This window comes from Rousettus aegyptiacus, unplaced genomic scaffold (assembly GCF_014176215.1).
Source record: "Rousettus aegyptiacus isolate mRouAeg1 unplaced genomic scaffold, mRouAeg1.p scaffold_m13_p_1, whole genome shotgun sequence".
Lineage (NCBI taxonomy): Eukaryota > Metazoa > Chordata > Mammalia > Chiroptera > Pteropodidae > Rousettus > Rousettus aegyptiacus.
This window is the reverse complement of record NW_023416284.1, coordinates 5,501,654-5,523,620: the sequence shown is the minus strand read 5'-3', so window position 1 is coordinate 5,523,620 and position 21,967 is coordinate 5,501,654. Positions and strand designations below refer to the sequence as shown.

General features: G+C 42.8%; 1 protein-coding gene across 3 annotated transcripts; it reads right to left on the bottom strand.

Moving 5' to 3' along the window:
• Positions 1-462: 462 nt before the first annotated feature.
• NMNAT1 (nicotinamide nucleotide adenylyltransferase 1) lies at positions 463-21,943 on the bottom strand. 3 transcript variants are annotated; one of them, XM_036228448.1, is made up of 7 exons: positions 21,786-21,943; positions 20,968-21,094; positions 15,018-15,092; positions 5,923-6,091; positions 4,655-4,838; positions 2,435-2,577; positions 463-2,117 (listed from the first exon to the last, which is right to left on the bottom strand). In XM_036228448.1, the coding sequence occupies exons 3-7, from the start codon at positions 15,027-15,029 to the stop codon at positions 1,717-1,719; spliced, it is 909 nt and encodes a 302-aa protein (XP_036084341.1). In that variant the 5' UTR covers positions 15,030-15,092; positions 20,968-21,094; positions 21,786-21,943; the 3' UTR covers positions 463-1,716. The 3 variants fall into 3 exon arrangements, with proteins under 3 accessions (XP_036084341.1, XP_016019081.1, XP_016019082.1); XM_016163595.2 differs by lacking the exon at positions 15,018-15,092; XM_016163596.2 differs by lacking the exons at positions 15,018-15,092; positions 20,968-21,094 and having other exon boundaries at positions 21,786-21,911.
• Between the last annotated feature and the right edge of the window lie 24 nt (positions 21,944-21,967).

Below are 21,967 nucleotides of genomic sequence, written 5' to 3'. Positions count from 1 at the left end.
GCTTTGTTCAGGGTGGCATGGCCGTAGACAGTCAAGGCTAAATTTTGAGAGTTTTGTCCGTTTCTAGATTGTCACTTTTCAGTAGTGCCTCAACTCTTAAACTACACAAGGCTGAAGGGGAAGAATGACCTTCATTCTCTGTGATCCGAGATTCTAACCTTTCATTCACCTCAGCAGACACAAGAAAAAACTGGCTGCCAGGCTCTGCACCCCTTCCTGTCTTCAAGAATCTGGCCTGCTGGCTTTAACACGTATGGAGAGCTTCGAACTTACATTTGCCGTCTTTCTGTAACTCTCCCTTTTTATACTGTGCATTCGGATCTGACTACACAATTGCTATAAATTGTTCATCTTGAGCGGTATAGGTATAAAAGCTGCAAAAAGGTAAATGATTCTATTTGCATTAGAAATTTAACTTTAGTCCTGTTTCTAGCACAGAATGATTTTCATGGACCATAAAACTATTCTTTAAAAGCTATTTCTGGCCTTTTTGCTTTACCAGTTGGTAAAACTCACACAAAATTTTAATCTGTATCAAATCATATAACAAGCCTGTGTTTTTAACAGAAAGCTCTGACTTTGATTATTATTTGAGGATTCTGCTTTGGTTAAAATCCATGTAAAAGGATAAGAAGAGAAAAAGTATAAGAAAATTGACCCCTTTTCTGCGTAACTCGCGAGCGGCACATTCGCAGTGGGCTGGGACAGACACAGCGGGGCGCTTCAGAAACTCAAGTTTTAGACTGAGGTCATGGCTTCCACCAGCCCCCGGAAGTCTGATCTGGACCCGCTGGGCTGACCCCACGAGGCATTCCTCATGTTTGTGGGCGTTTCCATTTGTCTTTTGATTATGAAGCTATCAATAAAGGCTTAGAGCACTGACACTTGATAAAATTCTTGACCCCTCATTCGCTGTGGTCCAGTCTGTTCCAGGTAGTGTGACGTCATCTCTGAAGCGGGGCCTACAGCCTGAGAGCCACGGTGGGGCTGTGCTAAGTGAACGTGCAAAACACATGAGCAGAGGCTCTCTACCGCCGGCGGGCATCGGAAACACCTGTGCACCCTCCTGAACATTCGGGGGCGCGGTGCCCACTCCCTACCTCCAAACATGGCCCTCTAGGCAGGTGTGTCCCAGCAGAGCTTAATCGGCCATTCTGATGTGTGCTGGAGAGAACGAACCATCGGCCTAAAGCTTCTGCCAGGCACACTCACACCCTGTCCTCTGCACAGCTGGAGATGACCCATCAGGGGTGCCTTTTGCTAGATCACCATTTTAAGAAGCACTTCTTTGGCCAGGCTGAGGGAAGACTGCCCAGGAGCAGGCGTGCATAAAATGTTCATTCCCTTCATAACAAAGTTAGGATTGTAAATGGACTCTGGCTTTTCATACTTTGCTTCTCTTATGTGGTAAAGCTGGGATGTCCTTTGTAGTTAGGTTGACTAAATATTCTTCTGGTTTTAGTGCTGCTAATCTCGTGTTTTAAAACTAAAGGGATTTGTACATTCTTAAAAAACCCATAATACTGAACACATTCCTATTAGTGACTTCTTATAAAAAGAAAAAAATTAGCCTGATTTAAATTTACTATTGATTTTTACCAAACTTTTAAGCTTTAGTGTATGAAACAGGATCACAATTCCTTTCCTCAGTTACTAAGACGCAGATGATTTCAAATTTCTGAAAAGGAATTCCAAAATTTCACGCTGTAGACTTTCTCATGAGTTAGCGTTCGCAGTGTTTCTCTGCAAAGGAGCCAGGATGACGCCGACATTCCTCTCTTCAGTCTCAGAGTTATACAAATTATGCTTTTCTATGTATTCCCGGACGAGATCTGGTACCAAGTAGCGAATGCTCTGTCCCCTTCGGAGGGCTCGCCGGATTTTCGTGGATGAGATGTCGTTGGTGATCCATTCGTTCACCAGGTGAATGTTGTTCTGGTGTTTCCACAGCACGTCGGACTCATAGATGAATTTCTGAGCGTCGTTCCCAGCCCGCGTGACACATATGAGCCCGTAGTCGCCCACGATTTTGGTGATGTCTTCACTCTTCCACAGGTTGGGAACACCGAAGGACTCCAGTATATCTGCCCCACACAGCAACTTTATCTTTGGCCCATCTGGGAAGAGAAAGAAAACATCGCTCAGAGCTTTGCTTTTCTAATAACTCTCCACTCCAAGATGAATGTGTGTGTGTGTGCTTTTCTGGAAAGAAGGTTCAAGGTTTTTATCAGATTCGGATTCTCAAAAGAGATGTAGGACACCTCAGAAGTTGAGGACTCCTGGAGGAGAAATAAGCTCAGGATGCCTTTTGCTCCACCTCCCTCCTATCATAAAACTTACAAGGGGCATTGTCCAGGCACCCACACTGGGGCTTGCTCAGCATCTCTAGAATCTTATCACCTCTAATCCGTGAGTCTAGGTAAAACACACAGACCTTTTGTTTTGGGCTCTGGAAATTTCTTCTGATTAAATTCTTGACTCTGTTCAGTCCACTTCCTCTTCCGTCCAGGCCTTTCTAGCCCTGGTGAGTCCTGCTGGTGATCACAGACACGAGCCCCCAGTTTCTCCTGATGGTGTCTATAAAACGACAAAGCAAGAGTACATTCCTCTTTCTCACAACACTCAACTAAAATATTGTCCCCTCTGGAGATGTCCCAAAGCCTCTGATCCAACGTTAAAGGTGGGGTGACATTAAAAACATTTAATCACAGGTACACACGATATCCAGCCAGTCAGAAGGGATGCTGACCAGTAACTGTTGTCCTGGGTCCTGGCTATCGGGAATGGAGAGCAAGGAGAACCCTGGGAGCACAACAAATGGTAGCTGTCAACTATTCTACGCTTCACATGTCTGTGTCATAATAAGAGTTAAGGTTATTTATGGACCAAGAACTATATATATATATATACTAAACCCTTAGCATGGATGATGTGATTGAATGTTCTCCATACCCCGTGTCATAAATATTATTACTCACGAAGTGGAAAGAAAGTGTCGCAGAGTCCCTGCAACGCAGGAGGCATTCAGTAACAGCTTGACTGAGTAAATATTTTGGGTACTGCAAAGAAACGGTATTATTGCCACCATCACATCAGCATTGTTTATTATCCTCACAGAGAGAGGACACTGACCTTTTGCCCAAGGTCGTTTAGCGTATGAGAAGCAACCAGGATTTGAAGCTCAGCAGTCTGGTTCCAGAGCCCACACACCTGACCGCTGAAGGGTGTGGCCTGACCGAGTAATGGTGAACCACAGTGCCAAGGATAAGGCTCTAAAGGAGGGCAAGTGCCTGAGGCCTAAAGGAAGGGACCATGGGAAGGACCTGCATAGAGCTTTATTCTGGGCTGGCAGCAGGATGTCCACTGTTAACAACTGTACAAAGTTATTTGGATAACATGAGCTTCCCTTGTGGGAGCCGACTATGGGTTCTTTGTGGCCCTAAATCCCTTCCTCTTGAATAGCTGAGTTGCAAATGTAATGGACGGTCAGGCTACTAAGAAGGCAGAGAGGGTTGGGTAAGGCGGGGATGTAGGAGCGGGTGGCTGATGGGCGACTCTCCCTGCCAAGCCTGAAAAGTCAGTCGCTGTGCCAGAGGTGGTTTGCTGGCTCAGCGTCCAATTCCACCCTAAACGCATTTCCCAGAGGTCCTCGCAGCCGATTCTGGATGTGACTGAGATTCTGCTGATGAGATTCGCTTGGGAGAGATTTGGAAGGAAGGAGGCGGGCAGAGGCCATCTTTCTGCAGGGAAGCCAGACGAGTAATTTCACAGCGTGAGCATGGTGGCCAGACTCCATATTCCATTGTCCAGGCACCTACTTCAGGAGAATGGGACAGTGTAACGGCAGCCGTGGTGGGAGCAGAGGCAGGAACAGGTTCCTGAACTCCAACTGCAGTTGAGGAGGTATGACCTTGAACAAGGCCCAACTCCCGCTCCTCCTGCCCTTTGAACACTTTTGCATGAGCACCTAAGTCCCTTTCTGCTTAAAATGCTCGGAGTGGTTTCTATTTCCTAGTTGAACCCTAATTAATACGGCGAGAACCGGAAGGTTCAGAACCCTACAAAGAGTCGTTAGACAGAAATGTTTTCCAGGAAGCCCTGTTGTTTTACACTCAAGATATTATTAAGTCATAACTAGATGCTACCCGCTCTGGTTTCTGAACCCTTGGAAGTGTCTCGAAGGTATGAGCACCCCGACACGGGACCCCGATATGCTGTCATGGAAGCGGCACACACACAGGTCCGTCCACGATCCCGCATCACAGCTGTTCCTTTTTACGTCACCTGCCTCTCTGTTACACCTAAGAGGACCGACGGCGATGACAGCGTCTTACAACTTCGCCTTTCTCACCTGGGGCACGGACAGGCCAGGCAGGCTTCTCTACGTATACACTCTACCCGAGTGTATAACGGGCATGCAACCATTTCAAAAAACAGTGAAAGACACTCAGGCCAAGGAACCCCACGCCCTGCTGCTCTGCAACCTTATAACAACCCCACACGGGAACGGCACGGCCTAAGCCTTTCCAAGCCTCGTGACAGTTTTGTAAATCTCGATGTTCACAAACACAGGCAGCGCTGAAACATGGCCGAAAGCCAAGAAGCCCCCGACCCATGTCCAGAAAACTGACAAAGCGGATTTCACTGTAAATACCTTAGCACCTTCGCAGTCTCTACCCAGTCCTTCTGAAGACTTTCCCACGTGTCGACTTCCACCCATTCGGAATTCTTGGTGGCAAGTTCCGCCATGATAACTCGGTGATGGGCAGAGATGAGTCCTTTCTTCTTGTACGCATCTCCGACGGGAGAAATTATGCCTTTGATAACTCTATATTTCCCTGGATAAAGAGTTAGATTTGACATGATGCATAACAAATTAAATTTTATGCACAGGAAATAATGTCAATGTGATTTTATAATCGAAGATCCCCCTTCCAAACAGCGATTCAGGTTTATTCGTTCATTCGTAACTGTGGTAAAACAGACATAACATTTACCATTCTCAGTGTACAGTTCTGTGGCATTAAGGACAGTCACACTGCTGTGCAACCACCAGCATGCATCTCCAGAACTTCTTCACCTTCCCTAACTGATACTGTCCCCATTAAATACGAACTCCCCATCCCCCAATTTGAATCAAGAGTTTAAGTCGATTGATGCTGTCACACTTAGTTTGAAAAAGCCTTAGTTTGTATTGTCCACCTACTGTAAATAAGAGCCCATCTGTCCCCAAACCCTGGTACTCGACGTGATTACGCTTAAAAATTTTTGTCCATGTGATGAACAAAATATATCTAATTAAAAACTTTACTTCCCTGATTATTAGGATTATTAGTGAGTTTGAGCACCTATCCATCTATCTATCAGCATATAGCATGATCCTTTATGTAATAAGACAAAATAAATCTTGGGAATGTAGAGAAGGAAGAGTTTTCCTCAACCTTCTTAGGGTCCCTGGCTGGGTCTGAAAATTAAATCGAGGGTGACCGACAGGAGAAAAGCATACGCATTTGTTTAACGTGCCGTGTACACGACGTGGAAGCAGCACAAGGAAATGAAGACCCCGAGAAAGTTACACCTGAGCGTTTCAGTGCCAGGGTCGACGACGAGTGGACAGCAGTGGGGGAATAGGACAGCGCCCAGAGCGTGAGGCAAGTGAACGTAAACTCGGGGAAACTTAGTAAGACCCGTAAGTTTGGATTGTTCGCGGCATCCCTTTGTCTTCGGACATCAGGATGTGCCTCTCCTCCAGGTACAGGGAGGGCACCTCTCAATGGGAGGTTTCTGACCTGCTTCGGGGGTGAAGGGCGACAGGACCTTCCTGATTCTCCTATTTTCTTAACTCCTTCAGCTTAAAATACCCGGTAGGCCAAGGTGCCATGTTTGGGGATAGTGTGTTCTGAACCCCGTCACTGTTCCCACCTGTTCCGTTCATGTAGTCCTTGGCTAGCTCGAACAACCTGAGGTGCATGTTGGTGATAGGATTAAAGGAGCCACACGCAAGGAGAACCACGTCTGTCTTCTCTGAACTTTCCATGCTAAGAATTTGAAGTTGCTGATCTAAGCGGAAAACTGACACCTCCCTTGTTGTCTACAAAGGAAAAAGAAATGAGTCAGTCATAGGTCTTCTGATGCCCTTCTGTGTTCTCATTCCAAACAGATGAATAAAAATATTTGGCTTCGATGATTATGCTAGAATTGCAGACGTGGTCCTATTTCTCCATCCTTCCTTTTCAATGTGAATGTGTGGCTCCTACAATAAAGATGGGGCTCTGCTTCCTTCCCACTCTTTGTGACCTGCTTGGGCCAAAACAATGTGGCAGATGTGACTGTCCCGGTTGTGAGCCTAGGCCTTTCTTCCGGATTTCTGCCTCTGCCATGAAAACAAGCCCAGGCCAGCCCGCTGGAGGGTGGCAGAACACCCGGGAGCGAGCTGGTGCTGCTGCTGGTGGACAGCCAAGCACCGGCTACGCGGCAGAGGCCACCTGAGACCAGCCAAACCACGACTCACTCAGACACGAGAGCAGGCCCACGGGAGGTCGGCCGAGCCTGGTGGCTCAGATCAGCAAACCCACCAGCTGACCCTGGATTCACGAGCAAAAACGAACGTTTACTGTTGTATGCTGCTGAGGTTCTGTGACTGCCCTATTGTGGCTAAATAGTTAACTGATGTCATTATCATTTGTCAAATGTCACTCCCCAACAACCTACCTTCAAAACAGCAACTGCCTCTAAGTCAACATGAGCATATTATCGCTTTCCACTGAATACTTTATAATTTACAAACCTTTGTATATAAACTATTCCATTTGACCTTTCCATAAACCCAATGGAGTAAGACATCTGATCTAAAACTTTTATTAAAAACCTTTATTAAATTCATTTATATAGAGATTTAGAAATCGCAGGGCGACAAAAGGCCCATAATGAAAACCAAGTCATCAACCACATCCCGCTCACCAGCCCCTCCATCCAGCTCCCTAAAAACAGCCACTTTTAACTTTTTCCGCTATTTCTTTTGCAGATTCTACATATAATGTGTTTTCAATGCTATTTCTTAACTTGTCCAATATAAATAGTGCCTATTTACTTCCTTATGATCTAGGAGGATTAACTCTCTTACATTCTCACAGTCCTCTTCCAAACCTATATATGTTTGTATGTGTATGTATGTATATACATAATATATATATAATCTCTAGTCTATGTTGAAAATCATCTTCTCCCAGAATTCTGAAGGCACTGCTTCTAAACTGCCGTGCTAACAGTGAGAAATCCAAAGTCACTTTCAACTCTGGATCCTTTGAAGGTGACTTATTTCTTTTTTCCCTTGAAGCTTTTAAGATCTCTTTGTCCCCAGTGTTCTGAAATTTTACAATGATGTCCTCTATTTTCATCCACTGTGGCTCTATTTTCACCCATCGCGCTGACCCACTGAGCATACCCTTTCAATCTCAAAAGTCATAACCTTCGGTTCCAAAAAATGCCCATTAATAATTTCACTCATGATTTTCTGCCATTTTTTTCTGGTCTCTTTGGAAACACCTGTTATTTAGAGCTGAGGCCCCTGGACTGGTCTAATTTTCTTACCGTCTCTCGTTTTATACCTCATGCTCTGATTTCCAGATACCCTCAACTTCATCCTCCAGTTGAGCTTTTCATTTCTGCTACTACACCCTTAATTTCTAAAGCCTTTGACCTCTAAGTATTTCTTTTTTATGGTTTTGTTGTCCTTGTTTCTCCAAGGCATCATCCTCTCTTCTCTCTCTACCAGTACTGATGCATTTTAAATTTCCTGCAGGAGGAGCTGGCAGGCAGTCCTGAGTGGGCAGGCAGGGCTCTGCATAGTGGGTTTTTGCACACCGTCACCTGGCTGTCAGCATCACAGTGGAGTGGTCAGATTCCACAGAGTATCAACCAGTCTCCTGCCTGTACAGCATGACAGTTAAGAAGCTGTGCTCTAAACCAGACTGCCTGGGTTCTCATCGCAGCTCGCACACTTAGAGTGTGCTGGATGACCCTGAGCAACCTGACCCTAACCCAACCTTGCTTTTGTCCCAGTTCTTCTGTTTTAAGACAGAGAGAATAAGAGAGCCCACCTAATGACTGTTGTGAGGATTAAGTGAGACAATACATGTACATAAAACTGCTTTTGGCAAGTAGTAAACGTACCAGGAAAATAGCTATTATTAATGCTGCATATCATGTTGCCATAGTTCAATCCTTTTTGATCTATGAAAACACCAATTTCAAATGGTTCAACTAAATACTATTAACTCTTATTAAATCTGGTGGGTTTTTTTATTTTGTTTTGTTTTGTTTTTTCCTGGAGGCTTTTTCTCTTGGAACTCTAATCTGGACTGAAAATCTCTAATCCTTTGTGCAGCTGTCATTCTGAAATCTTTCCAATCTCTCTCCTTAGATCCTCTATTACTTAGGACCACGTCATTGATTTTCATGCTTTAGTTCCTAATTTTCTTGGAGCACGTCCTCAAGTAGCATCATAATAAAGAATACATGGAAGATAAAATGCTTGATTATGTCTTTATTCTTCCTTCATGATGAACAGCTTAATTGAGGATTCTAAACTGAAATTATTTTCTTTTAAAATCATAAATGCATTTCTTCATTGTTTTCTCATACCCAACACTGTTTTTGAAAGTCAGATGCCGTTGAGATTCTTGCTCCTTTTTATGCAACCTGCTTTTTCTTTGGAAGATTTCTAGCATGTTCTCTTTACCCCCAGTGCTCTGCAATGCAGCACTAATGCGTCTTAATTGGGGTCTTTTTCATCCATTGTACTGGGTACTCAGTGAACCTTTTCCATCTCAAACTCAAATCACTCAGTTCTGAATTATTTAATCAACACGGAGACACCCAAAGGTCCTTGAAGACGAACAGCAAAACCATGAACTAGTTATCACTCAGGTTCTTGGTGGTCACACTCGTCTACGGCCGCAACCTCACGATACCAACAGAATCAAACCTGTATCACCAAAACTATTCAGATAGGAGTATCGAACCAATAACCGGATCAATATACACTTGGGAGCAACTGCTCATTGACTTCAGAGTAACCCTGCCAAACTTCATGAAGAGGAAGAATAAGAATCAACATGAAATCCCAAGATTCTTTAGGAATTATATGAAAAATAATGCCCCTACCATTTGAACAAGGCTCACTGTTTGTATTCTGTAACAAATCATGAACCCAATGTTTCCCTAGACAAAATCAAATATCGAGGACCTTTCAGCATGGACCCAAAGTCCCTGTGGACGTTCTGGACAGGACCAAATGACCTGCAAGGGGCAAAACAAGACAGCATGGCCAATTACAAAGTCCTGAGTGTCTCAGTTTAAGTACAGTCCATGAGAATGGAAATAAGAAAAAGTCATTCAGTAAATATTTGAGGCCTTCCCCAAACGAAGCACAGTGGCAGGGATCACAGGGACACTAATTGTCGAAAGGGAATAAAGGAGAGGTCAGTGATGCTCCACATGGCATTAAAAAATGAGTTCATTGGTAAGAATGATTTAAATGTCCTACTTTTCAATTATCACCCCAAGGATGATACCAGATTCTCTTGGGGGCTCATTCCCAGCCTTCTCACCCCTACTCCCGCATTTCCCAAAGTACCTATGGTATTATGGGGTGGGGTGAATGCAACATCCCACAGTGCCCTGGGCACACAGGAAACTCAGGGTATCCTGCCAGCTACTGACCATGGTCTCACGGACCATGATGGAGGCATTGGGTTCAGCTGGAGCCCAGTCAGTTCCAGCCCCGCCCACCTCAGGTTTCAGGTACCATTCCCCAAGGGAGACAGAGCTAGAGCTGTGAGTGGGAAGAACAGTAAGGCTGACAGCGGGGGGAGGGGGGGGGGGAATGGTCCCCAAGGGAGCTGCCTGCCGTGCAGGGAAGGATGATGGAATAGAAGAGCTTGGAGCCCCTCCCTTACCTTGGGAATGGGCTCGGGTTTCGGGGTCCTCCCCAGGGGAAGGGGCTGGGGGAAGCTGATCTCTCAGCTTTTTAAAGACAGCTTTCCCTTGTCACATTCAAGACCTGTCTCAAATATCTAGCTCAGATCTATTAATTCGCTGTGAACATAATCAACCTGAGCTCCAACCGGACTTTTGACCCGCAAAGCCACAGAAGAATTAAGTTACAGGGAGCTCCTATCATAGCTCAGGGTGCCTTTAAAAAAAAAAAAAAAAAAGGCAACAAACAAGGATTTGTTCCTCTCCATGGGAAGTGGGACGCAGCAGGTGAAGACCAGTGCAGAAGTGGTTTAGAAGCTCTAAGAGGACCTTCCGGATCCTCCTGGCCTTGCTCCGGGCGCTCGAGGACCAGTTGCCATGATTCACTTCTGTCTGGCGCACACAGCCTATCACCTGCACTGCTGGCTGCCGAGATCTCATCGGTTCCGGCTGTGAGTGTCCCTCCCCGGTCCACTGTGACAAAAAGTTCATTTCTCTCTGAAGCGGTCTTGAAGTTTAACCAAACTCTACTTACAATTTTAAAATCACTGACCTTCTTAGGTTTTAAAAACATTAATGTGTAAACATTAACGAAACATTTCGTGAACATTAAGCCAGTTTTTAAAACACTAACTTTTTAAAAAAGAATAGTAATTGTCTGATTTTTCTCATCACATTTAAGGATGCTATCTATGGTGGCTGACTTAACTAATGTGACTGACTTAACAGCTTCTGGAACTTATACCTCTAAAATGACGCTATTCCTTTCAAAACAATAACTTTAAGCATGTAACTGTATTCTAGTTATAAAAATGTGTCATTGCTTTAAATAGTCTGGATGTATACTTTGAAATTCCCTATTTCTTTGAGTACTTTCTCTAAGAATTGTTTTTGGAAGGTAAATCTGATTTCTACAAATACCCTAAAGTCATTCAGTGCTAAATGCAATTAATAAATTATCAAGGTGACTAATAGAATTTATGGTGAAGAAAGAGACAGAACTATTAGTTTTACTAAGGAAGATTTTCTTATAGGCATGGAAACTATATACATGTAATCTCAAAAGAATTTCAAAAATGTTCTGAGCAGTAACAGCAGACTTCACTTGGTTGTCTGAGTTGTGGTAGGTCGTTTATGAGTTATACTCGGTGTGAACCACACGGCTAGGGGCAAAGCTGTCACAGCATAGGGGGATGGTTAGGACTCTCAGACCTGGTTCAAATTCCAGCCCTCCTATTTACTACTAGGTGTTTGTCCTTGGACAAGACACAATCTGAATTTCGGTTTCCTTATAAAATGGGGAACCATAGTCCCTACCACATAGGATTTATGCATTTTAATTGAGAAAAATGCACATAAAATGTTTGACGCACCTGTCTAATTATAAATATTAATAACTCATACGATTACTTGCGGATTGCCTTATTGCATTAATTTACAGTCATAATAGAACCAAGGTTCTAGACTCCTGAGAGACCAACAGTGCCCCCTACACAGTAGGGGCTCAATAAACGGCAGCTATTATTAACATTCTTACTGACGTATTCTTACACATAATTTTGTCCTAAAGGAATGGATCGCAATTCATCTTTGCTATGTTTAAAACTTCATCTCTGAAAAAAAAAAAACAACTTGATCTGTGGTGTAATGTAACATTATTCTGAAACAGAACCTGAATTTGGTTTCATAAAGCTATTTTATCACTAAACAGTAATATATAATGTAACCGTGTCCCATGCAGCCAAGTGACAGTGTTCTTGTTTGGGATCAGCGCTCTGGTTCTCCAGTTTTACGTTCTGCTAAGGTAAGTTCTTTCGCCGGCCAGCCCCTCACCGGGCGGCTCGGCGTGTCTCACCCGTGGAGGCGGTTCGGGTGCCTCCTGCGATTCCCACCACGTGTTTAACTGCACCTGCCCCACTGTGTGTGCCCCATTACTGATGGCAGTCACCTGCTTCACCTCTCTGACGTCAACTCAGTGCAGTGAGAATGGCCGGATTTGGGCAGATCGAGTTTAACTTTTAATCAACAGTTATTCCTTCTCGTATAAGAACCCGCTAAGTGGGAGACAGTGAGGGCACCAATGTTTCAATGTATGTATCCCCCAGAGACCAGTGCCAACCGCCCAGCAGTAACAAAGTCTGCAGAGCAGAGGGCAACAGGCACACTTGACCAGATCGCGACTTGATGTGTTATTTCACAGTCTATGTTGGAAATTAGTCCTGGCAGAAAAAGTCAGTCAGTTAATGACTTTCTCGCAGGACAAAGGAAGCAAATACAACCTGATACATTCAAAATAAAAAACACTGCAGTTCTAAGAACAATGATATTCTAAAAAAAAAAAAAAAAAAAAAAAACCTGAAAACTGAAAATCCGTGTTAAGTGAGGAAGAAGGAGTGGAAACTTCGACTCTCATTCCAGCCTCATCCAAACTTGCCGACTTCCACTACAACAGGTCTGTGCGCACGCAGTAAAGCCTATGTCCTTACTCCAGAGGCTAGAACTGCCACGAGAATATTTTCCACCAAAACATCACATTAACATGAATTAGAAAAATGGGGAACTTCATTTGTCCACTAATTATGAATATTAGTAACTCTTAATATTACTTGTGGACTGTTTTACAGCAGTAATTTGCAGTCATGGTAAAGGAACCAAGGTTCTTAAGAGAAATGAGTTCCCTGGAGCCAAATGAACCTAGTGCCAGAATTAGGATTAAAATTCGAGTTGCAGTGCCTTCTGGTATTACGGTTACAGTGTGGATTCCTTCTAATAAGTAATAAGTTAATGCCTGACCCAATGTATTGATTTTTAGGCCCAGATCTTCTCGATACTGCAGTCGACCTCTCCTTACCAACCTGGTTGGTAGTATCATCTTTACTTTCTTCACGATTGGTAAGTGTGCATTCTCTCTGTCAGGCGCTTATTAAGCATCTACTACTTGCTAGAGCAAAAATGGGTAAGACAGAACCTCCTGTTTTTAGGAACTCACAGACTGAAACTGAAGAAAAAGGTCACACTTAAAATTCGGGTGAAGGGAATTTTTAAAACTTCCTTCATTACTCTCTTAGTTCTACAATTTGAATATGAAACTAAATTAAGTTAAATACAAATATTTTATGTTGCTGTTATAAAATATTTTACAGCCATAATCTAAAAATGGCAGATATAATCACCCAGTCAATAAACAGTTACTGAGCAGGACATGATGTGGACAGAAAAACAGGGACCTGACAACTTAAAGTCAAAAAGTGATACAGAAGAGGCAGACTCTGAAATGTGGAGCTTGTTACAAGGTTAAAAACTAGTTACTGACTGTCTTAGGCACTGTTCTAGAAAGAGTCCCGCTGAATCCCAGCTCCACAAGAGGCAGCATGTGCAGCGGTGAAGAGCACAGGCTTCGCAGTCAGAGGGTGGCCCGTCACTCCCTCCGCACGACAGGAGCCACCCAGCCTCTCCGAGCTTCCCTTTCCTCACTTAGAAAACGCCCCACGGTTTTGCTTTTTGCTATAAGGTTTGAATGAGATAATGGGCGAGTTATTCCAAAAATCGCCAGTTATGACCGCCGGCATAGCCAATGATAAGAACGCGACCTAGTGAAGGAAAACCTGAGCCTAGCCACATTTTGAGCATTTCTGTCCCGCAGCAGGGAAGCAACGGAACCCCTTCTGTGTAGGTTTGCGTTCAAGAACGTACTCCTGAGATGACTGCACCTGGACGACGCTGTCCTGCTGTCCGTTTAGGTTTTACTGTGCTGCTGACCCGGATGGAACCGGTGCCACAAGCCCTCAAGAGGATGTTTTCCGTGTTCGGCATGGGATCCTTGGGTGAAGGAGTCTGCACCGTGGTGCTAACGGTTTTGGCAACTGACTGTGTGCGTTTTTAAATACTGAATTTCTAAACGCTCATCTTAATCTGAAAGCTCGGCTGTACACAACACACCATCAGTCTTTGATATTCATTTTCCACTTACACTAAAAATAGAGATATGTAGAGACAGAATTCCTAGGCAGACACATGTCGCAGTTAAAATATGTCACCAGGGCAAGTTAAAACAATTCCATGAGATTTTTCTTTTTGTGGGTAGATCCCACTTGACTAAAAAAAAAATTTTTTTTTTTAAAAAGACAATATTAATCAAGAGCAGAACTGCTGGACTGGGTCTGGCACGTTAGCAGCAAGCCTCCCATCTCTTGCTAAGTTGGTGCCTTTGTTTAAATCTTTGCAGCAAAAGCATTTTAAATATGAGTTCCAATGAAAAGACAAGTATTTCTCACAGGGCTTTTTTTCCTTCCAAATAAAGGAAAAGACGACTCCTGAACTTTACTACTTGTCTGTGCTGCTGTCAGTGAGCAGCTTGGTTTCTACAGGTAAGTAGAAAACTTCCCAAGTAACCTATCTTGTCAAAGGCTTATCAGTCCTTCAAAGGAAGTACCTGCTCAGCTAGGACTGAGACGTCACAAGGGGAAGCCCTGGTTCCTCTTAAAACAAGAACTCAGATGCTAAGGAGTAATCAAGCAAGAAGAGGGTTATAATGGTCTAGAAAAAGCCCTCCTTCTCCTGTTATGTCCACTCCATTTTAATTGATCCCATCCTTTATCCGTACAGTGCTGTTCTCTGGCCGGGGCTTGATTTGGCTGGCTGGTGTAACCTGTCCCGGACCAGATGCTAAGCCAACAGTCTGAAGCTGGCACGTGAGCCCTGCTGGTCTCCTGCCCCAAGTGCACTCTTCACCAGGTTGAGCCTGTGCCAGCAGCACTGCCACCTGACTGCTGCCGGCAAGTGCATGACCATCCCCGACCCTGCTACTCCTAGATGAAACGGTCAGCTGAGCATCAGAGCAATGACAACAGGAGGCACATCGAAACCAGTCATTTGGAAGAGTGCTGATTTAAGTACCAGTGAGCACTGACAATGGAGGAAAATAAAACAGTTCAACCAAAATCGCAGGACTGACATCGCAACCAGATTTAACCCAAAGAAGGATGTCCTATTAAATATTTTCGCGATCAAAATACATAAATATGCACAAACATACATACTTTCAAGATCATTACTTGACTTTCTGAAACTCTTTTTTCCTTTCAATGAAGTTAGTAGTATCAGCTGCATGGTTGCTATAGAAATAAGTGAGGAAGAAGGAAAACATAAATCTCAGTAATGAACAAAGGTTTAGTTTCAAAAGAACGGTGATTCAGACTGTATATTTCAACAAGGCCAATTCACTGCCTCTTTAAACATGCAGTGAGAAATTTTAGAGCGAAATTAATCCTAATCTCCTCCGTAGGTTACAACAATCTTCTGCATCACGACAGCTAATTTTGTGTTATCTAGAAAATAGCCAACTGACCCACATATTTTGTCTTCTTTTTCTGTGTATTCACAGATTCTACGGTATTTTAAGCAGGACCTAGTTACGGATGCTCTCAGCGTCTTTAGGGGTGGAGACAGCGCCACTTCTAGAGGAAAAGAGCTGTGTCCACTGGCAGGAGGACCAGATTCAGTATAAACACCTCCCGACACATCTGTGAGGGGCACAGCCCTCCGCGGCTCTGCTCACATGGCACCTGCCGGAGGGGAACTTACGTAACCAACACACTAACCACCCACCACACCAGCATTTCCTGGCACCTTCCATATCCAGGACATAGTGCTAAAACTTAGGGATCAGAAACCTGAGTAACTCATACACTAACAAGGAAATGCCCTGAAATAGTCCTATTACTAAAATTAACAGAAACTATTTTAAAATAACAGCATTTTACATTTCCTAGACCTCATTAACCAAATAGTAACACGTCAGATAAATATCCACTTGTCCTAAAATAGTATTTTTGTCAAAAGTTACTTTTTTTTCCTGCACTATCTTACTCCCCAGCCACCCAAACCTGATCTACTCGAGGATCTCAGCTGACGACAATTGCACCCTGCCAGTCACTAAGGCCAAGCACTTCAAGTCACCTTTTCTGCCTTTCTTTTTTTCCTACACCCCATCAAGAAATCCTAATGGCTTCACCTTCAAAATATAATCAGAACCCAACCTTTTTTCACTGTTTTGGATTCTTTACCTAATTGTTTCTAAATGCAAAAAGCTGCTTCTTCAGGTCAAGGCTGCTGGGTATTTCTGTATCTTGAAATGATGCCACATTCTTAACACATCTTCAGAAAATGAAATGCTTCTTAACTGACAAGCATAACTTAAAGTGTAATGTGAACCAGCATTTTAATTCCTAACCTATAAAACTGATTTTTCATTTATTTTTATGGTTTTATCATCTCCTCCAAAACTAAATCTGGTTCCACCAGTTTTCATTAAGAAACATTTATTTTATGCACTGATATCTTACCATATATAAATTATACAATTCTGACAGTGTTTTGTGTGAAAATTATAACACTGCTATTTTTAGCTCCCTCATAATTTAGATAGTCACAATCAACAATACTCCCTCAAAATGAAATTCTCTTCTATGACCTATAGTTGCTCTGAGGGGAAGAAACTTTTGATGAACAACTATTTTGTGGGAGATGCTCTGTTTTAGGGAATCTTAATCTGGGGCCTTGGCTTCAGAGTTATAGCATCTCTGAAGTTATAAGCAAAATGTTCGTATATGTACCTATGAGCAGCCTTCTGGTAGAATGTAAAGGGAAATTTGAGAAGCTAAAAACATCAAGCATTAAACTCATTAAATTTACTATAAGAAAAAAAATAGTTGATGGTTGACATGTTACTTTCTTTTAAAATTAAAAAGCCCTGGAATTTAAAATTAGTCTTTATAGCAGTTGTTAAATCCTAAAAGTGAAAAAAATCTAATTACTAATTAAATTTAATTGAATATTGAAATTCTAAATGCTCATCTTAATCTAAAAGCTTGGTTGTATCAATATATCATTACTCTTCAATATATATTTTCTACTTACATTAAAAATAAGGATATGTACTAATGGAATTCCTAATTAGACATGTGTCATAGTTAAAACATTTCATTGGGGAAAGGTAAAAAAAATTCCACAAAGACTTTTTCTACTTTATTAGGATTCTTAAAAAGTTAACATGTAATGATTGAAAGAGTTTTTAGGGTCTCCCCATCCTCAGAGGCAAGATAGGGAGTTTGGATGTTATCCTATAGGGAATGGGATGTATCAGAGGGTTTAATGAACCAGTGCACTTTAGAAATAATTCTCATTCATTCATCATAGTTCAGCAAACATTTCTTGAGCAATTACTATGCTGTAGATGCTGGGAATGAAGCAGTAAACAAAACTGTCAAAATTCCCTATCCACAGGGAGCTTACATTCTAGTGTTGGGAGACAAACAATAATCAAAATACATACATACATACATATATATAAAGTGCTTTAAATAATGGGGCTATGAGAAAAACAAAGCAGGGGAAGAGCATAAGGAGTGCTGGAATTCTAGATAAGGTGGTCAGGAAAGGGCTGAGTAACATCTGAGCAAAGAATTAAAGGAAGCGAGGGAGTGAGCCATGCAGATATCTGAGGGAAAGATGATCTAAAAGAGGTAACAATGCACAAACCCTGAGACAGAAGATGCCCATCATGTTCCAGGAGCAGAGACCAGAATGGCTGAGGCAGAGTTAACAGGGAAGAAGTAGTAGCAGATGTAGGCAGAGAGGTAAGAGGGAGCCACCACAGAGTTTTGAGCAGAGGAGTGACATGGTCTGACAACTCCTTAAAGGATTTCTCTAGCTGTTGAAGTTGAGAACAGAACGTAGGGGGAAATAAGGGTGGAAACAAGGAGACCAGACAGGAAGCTACTCCAATAATCCAGGTGAAAGTTGATGCTGACTTGGACCAGGGTAGTAGCAACAGAAATGGTGAGAAATCATTAGATTCTAGATATACAATAAAGGAGGAGCCAATGTGATTTGCTGATGGATGATGGAACATGGGATGTGAGAGAAAGAGAAGTCAAGGATGACTCAAATTTTTTGTCTAAACAACTAAAAGAATAGAGTTACATTTAATTGAGAAGAAAAAGATGGCTATGGACTAGGTTTGGGAAGATCAGTAGTTCTGTTTTTAAGATAGTTAATCTAGGGTGTCTAACAGCTATTCAAATGGTGTTGTTAAGCAGACAAGTGGAGAACAGAGCTAACTTCAGTGAAGTGCTTGACTAGAGGTTTGGGGTCATCTGATACAGATGGAATTTAAAACCTCGAGACTGGATAAAATCACCGAGGGAGGGAGTGAAGATAAAAGGGACCAGCAGTGTGGGCATCACCCAGAAGCTGGTTAGAAATGCAGAATCAGGAAAGATTGGTTGCTGATCCTGATGTGCAGTTTGTTATTGATGTATTAATTGCAGACTAAACAGGTGGCAGTGAACTTTGTACTTCATGCTGTTACACTGAATAAACTATGGAATGTTTGCAAACGTGCAAAAGCAATTCACAGGATGGCCTCTCTCTCAAATGTGAATAGAACAATCAGACATCCACAGGCAAAACATGCATGCAAGCTGCCAAGCAAGCAAACCAAGAAAATCTTGAAATGGATCATGCTCTCGGGTAATGGAAAACCCGAACGCACCTTGGGAAGGAGGTGGTAGGGGGAGGAATGCTCAGAGAAAATTTGGGGATCTAGGGCCAGGCAAAGAGATTTTGAGACTTGACATCAGAAGTGTGACCCAGAAGAAGAAACAGAGACATTGGAAGTTGTCAAACTTTGCAAAGTACTGCTTTGGAGCGTTCCATCCCTCAGATGAGAGATGACAGAGGGTAATGACAGCAGCGATGGTGTAAGGGTTTACAAGTGGGTCAGGTAGTGAGGAGGGAAGGACAAGGAGAGGGGAGAACATTTCTGACTTAAGTGACTGGGTAAATGGTGTATCACTGGTCAACAGAGTATCGGGAAGCAGAGGTTGGGAGCTGTGGAGGGAAGGCATAAAGACAGACTAGTGGTTTATAGGTGTTGAATTTGAGGTACTCACAGGACATCCAAGCAGACAGGTCTAGTAGGTAAACAGAAACAGAGAGACTAGAACCTGACAGTAAAATCCAGAAACACTGAACACTATCTGCAGTGGGAGATCATGGTTAAGAGAAGGTTGTTTACTGTATTTGATTTGATTTTTTTTTTTTTTTTTTGAAGAATAGAATTAGAATGTTGGTAGGCTGAGAAAAAAAGCACCATTAGAAAGCCACAGAAGCTGCAAGAAAGGGAATAACTGATGGAGGAAAGTCCTTAAGGAGGCCATAAACAAAGGATTTTAGCTATAAATTAAGAAGATAGCTTAAAAATAATGGGGAGATATGAAAACATATGTCCACACAAAGAACTGCACGATTTGACTTTATAATAGCCAAAAACTGGAAACAACTCAAATGTTAATCAAGAGATAAATGAATGAATGAGCAAAGTTCGTATAGCCATGTAATGTAATACTATCCAGCGATAAATAGGAACAAACCACTGATACGAATAACATGAATCAATCTCATCGAGTGAAAGGAGCAAAATATAAAGAAGCGTACACTGTATAATTCCAACTGTATGGAATTCTAGAATAGATAATTCAATCTGTGACAGAAAGCAGAGCAATGGTTGCCTAGGACTGGGAAACCGATGACGGAAGGGCAGAAAACTTCAGGGTTCCTGCTTATGGAATCCTCATTTTATCTCACGTGCTTCTTCTAACTGAATGCCAATACAGTCACTCATTCTCTTTGGATGGGGCCGTTCCTTATAAATACATTTATATCCAATTATGCTTATTTAACTGTAATGATGATGGCGATAGTGACATTCACTGAATTCTTCCTGCGTTCCAAGCAATATGCTAAACCCTCCTGTAATCCTTACAACACTCTAATGAAGTAGGTACTATTATTATCCCTTTATTTTTTTTTAACAGATGAGGCAACTGAGCTGAGAGGTTGATGACCTTGCTCAAGATCTCACCGCTCATGTTAACAACCTTGACTCTAAAAGTTCATGTTCTTAACCATTACGCAACACCTATAATGCTACAAGCTGTCTAGTGGCAGACATTTAAAAGGGCTCTACCTGTTCAGAGAGCCTTTGGTTCATGGTATGTCTTGTTAACCACTCAAGTTTCATGTGCCCCAGCATTTTCTGTATCCAGTTGGAGCAACTTGCACTCTCTAGGCTCCCATCCCAAGTCCAAGTTAAAGTGTCCGAAACTCCTTCCGCTGCCAGTAGTAGTTACAGACTTGCACCTCGTTTTATTGATGCTTCACTTTATTGTGCTTCACAGGTGTTGGGTTTTTTGTGAATTAAAGGCAAGACCCTCCAGCAACAAAAAGATTATGGCTCACTTTATTGCAATACTTGCTATATTATGGCGGTCTAGAACCAGCCATATCTCCGATATGTACCAATATCCAGAGATATCTATGCTATCAGCAAGGTATTTCTATATCTGGCTTCCCAGTTATGACTCCCAGTTCTGAGGTTTTTCCCCAATGCTCTCTCCCATGACTAGCTATCTAACATTATCATTCCTCTTTTTCCAATTTCTTCTCTTCTCTCCCTTCCCTACACCCCAAGGCTTGGAGTCTGTATTTGTTTGAGAACTGGAACTCAAATCAATTTCTCTTATTTATGCACTAGGGGTGCTTTTTCATAATCCAGAAATTCTAAACAAGAACCCAAAGGTATGTAAGAACACCCTGAGCACAGAACCACTGGATCAGATTAAGTCAGCGAGAAAGAAGAGAAGGGAAATACGATGCATGTATGGCGAGGCCTTTCCTCCAGCTTCAAGGCCCAACACAGATGCCTGAATAGACCACTGCATTATCAAAATTAGGGGAAGTACAAAGTGAGTAAGTGTTTATTCAGCAAGTTCTTCAAATGGTGAAAGAGGTGTATTTCCAGTTTTATTTTGCTTGGCACTGACCCTATTTGTCATTGGGTTTCATACTACTCAAAAGGTTGACACTTCAACACAGATTCACAAATCAGAAATTAGAGATAAACACATTAACATAACCGGCACTTACTTTTACAATGGATAATCTGTAAATCTGAAACGTTCTGTAAGGTGGGCTATTAGAACCATTCCAATCTATGTGTTAACAGTCTTTTCTTCATTGGGCTAGAACAGTGCTTTCACATCCAATTGTAACTCTGGAAAACAATTTATGGTAATAAGCAAAGAATTCTACGATCAGACAGAACTCACAGTCATAATCACTCTGGTAGAGTTCTATGGTAGCCTTAGTTGGAAGTTTATTCTGGTCCGCCGAAAAAAGAATTAGTTTTAAAGACGACTCTTTCTTAAACAATTTTGCCATAAGCCCTGAGGTTTTCTTGTGGACCAGGCTCTTCAAGGAGATGAGCTAGGAACACCAGAAAATGGTTTCCACCCAATTTCTGAGTAACTTTTAATGCGTTGCCCAACAGCTAGTAGTAGTCTTCTCAAGAAACGCTGAGTGTCAAACTGCTTCCAGGCAGAGGGATCTAGCATGTTATAGTTTCGGGGAGAAGGATTTCGGAGAAAAAAGAATTCCTCTTCCTCCCAACTCCTCTGCCAAGCTCAAGAGCCTCTTCTAGAGAGAAAAATATATATATACTCCAGGGTGAATTCACCTTTACGAAGGCTAGAGGCAAATTTACCGAGGTCACTGTTTAAATAGAGAGATCGAAAGACGAAGTGGCAAGACTCCTTGCCCCAAACTTGAATATGACCTTGCCTCGGGGACAGTTATATTTGACTAAGGCCCAACATCTTGGACGCCTCTAGGCCTACGACAAAAAGGGGCGCTGGGCTGACGCCCCTAGAGACCGGTTTCTCAGGGACCCGGGGTAGCGAGCTTACCACGTCCTCGGGGCCAAGCGGTCCGAGCCCTCCCGGAGACGACCCACGGCCGGAACGCCAGCGAGGGGGACACCGCGAGGGGAACACCCGCGGCCTCTCTTATTGGCTCCCGGAGGCCGGAAATGGCGTTAAGTCCGGCGGAAGTGCTACTTCCGCGCGCGTCCGCCGGCCCGGGACCGTGA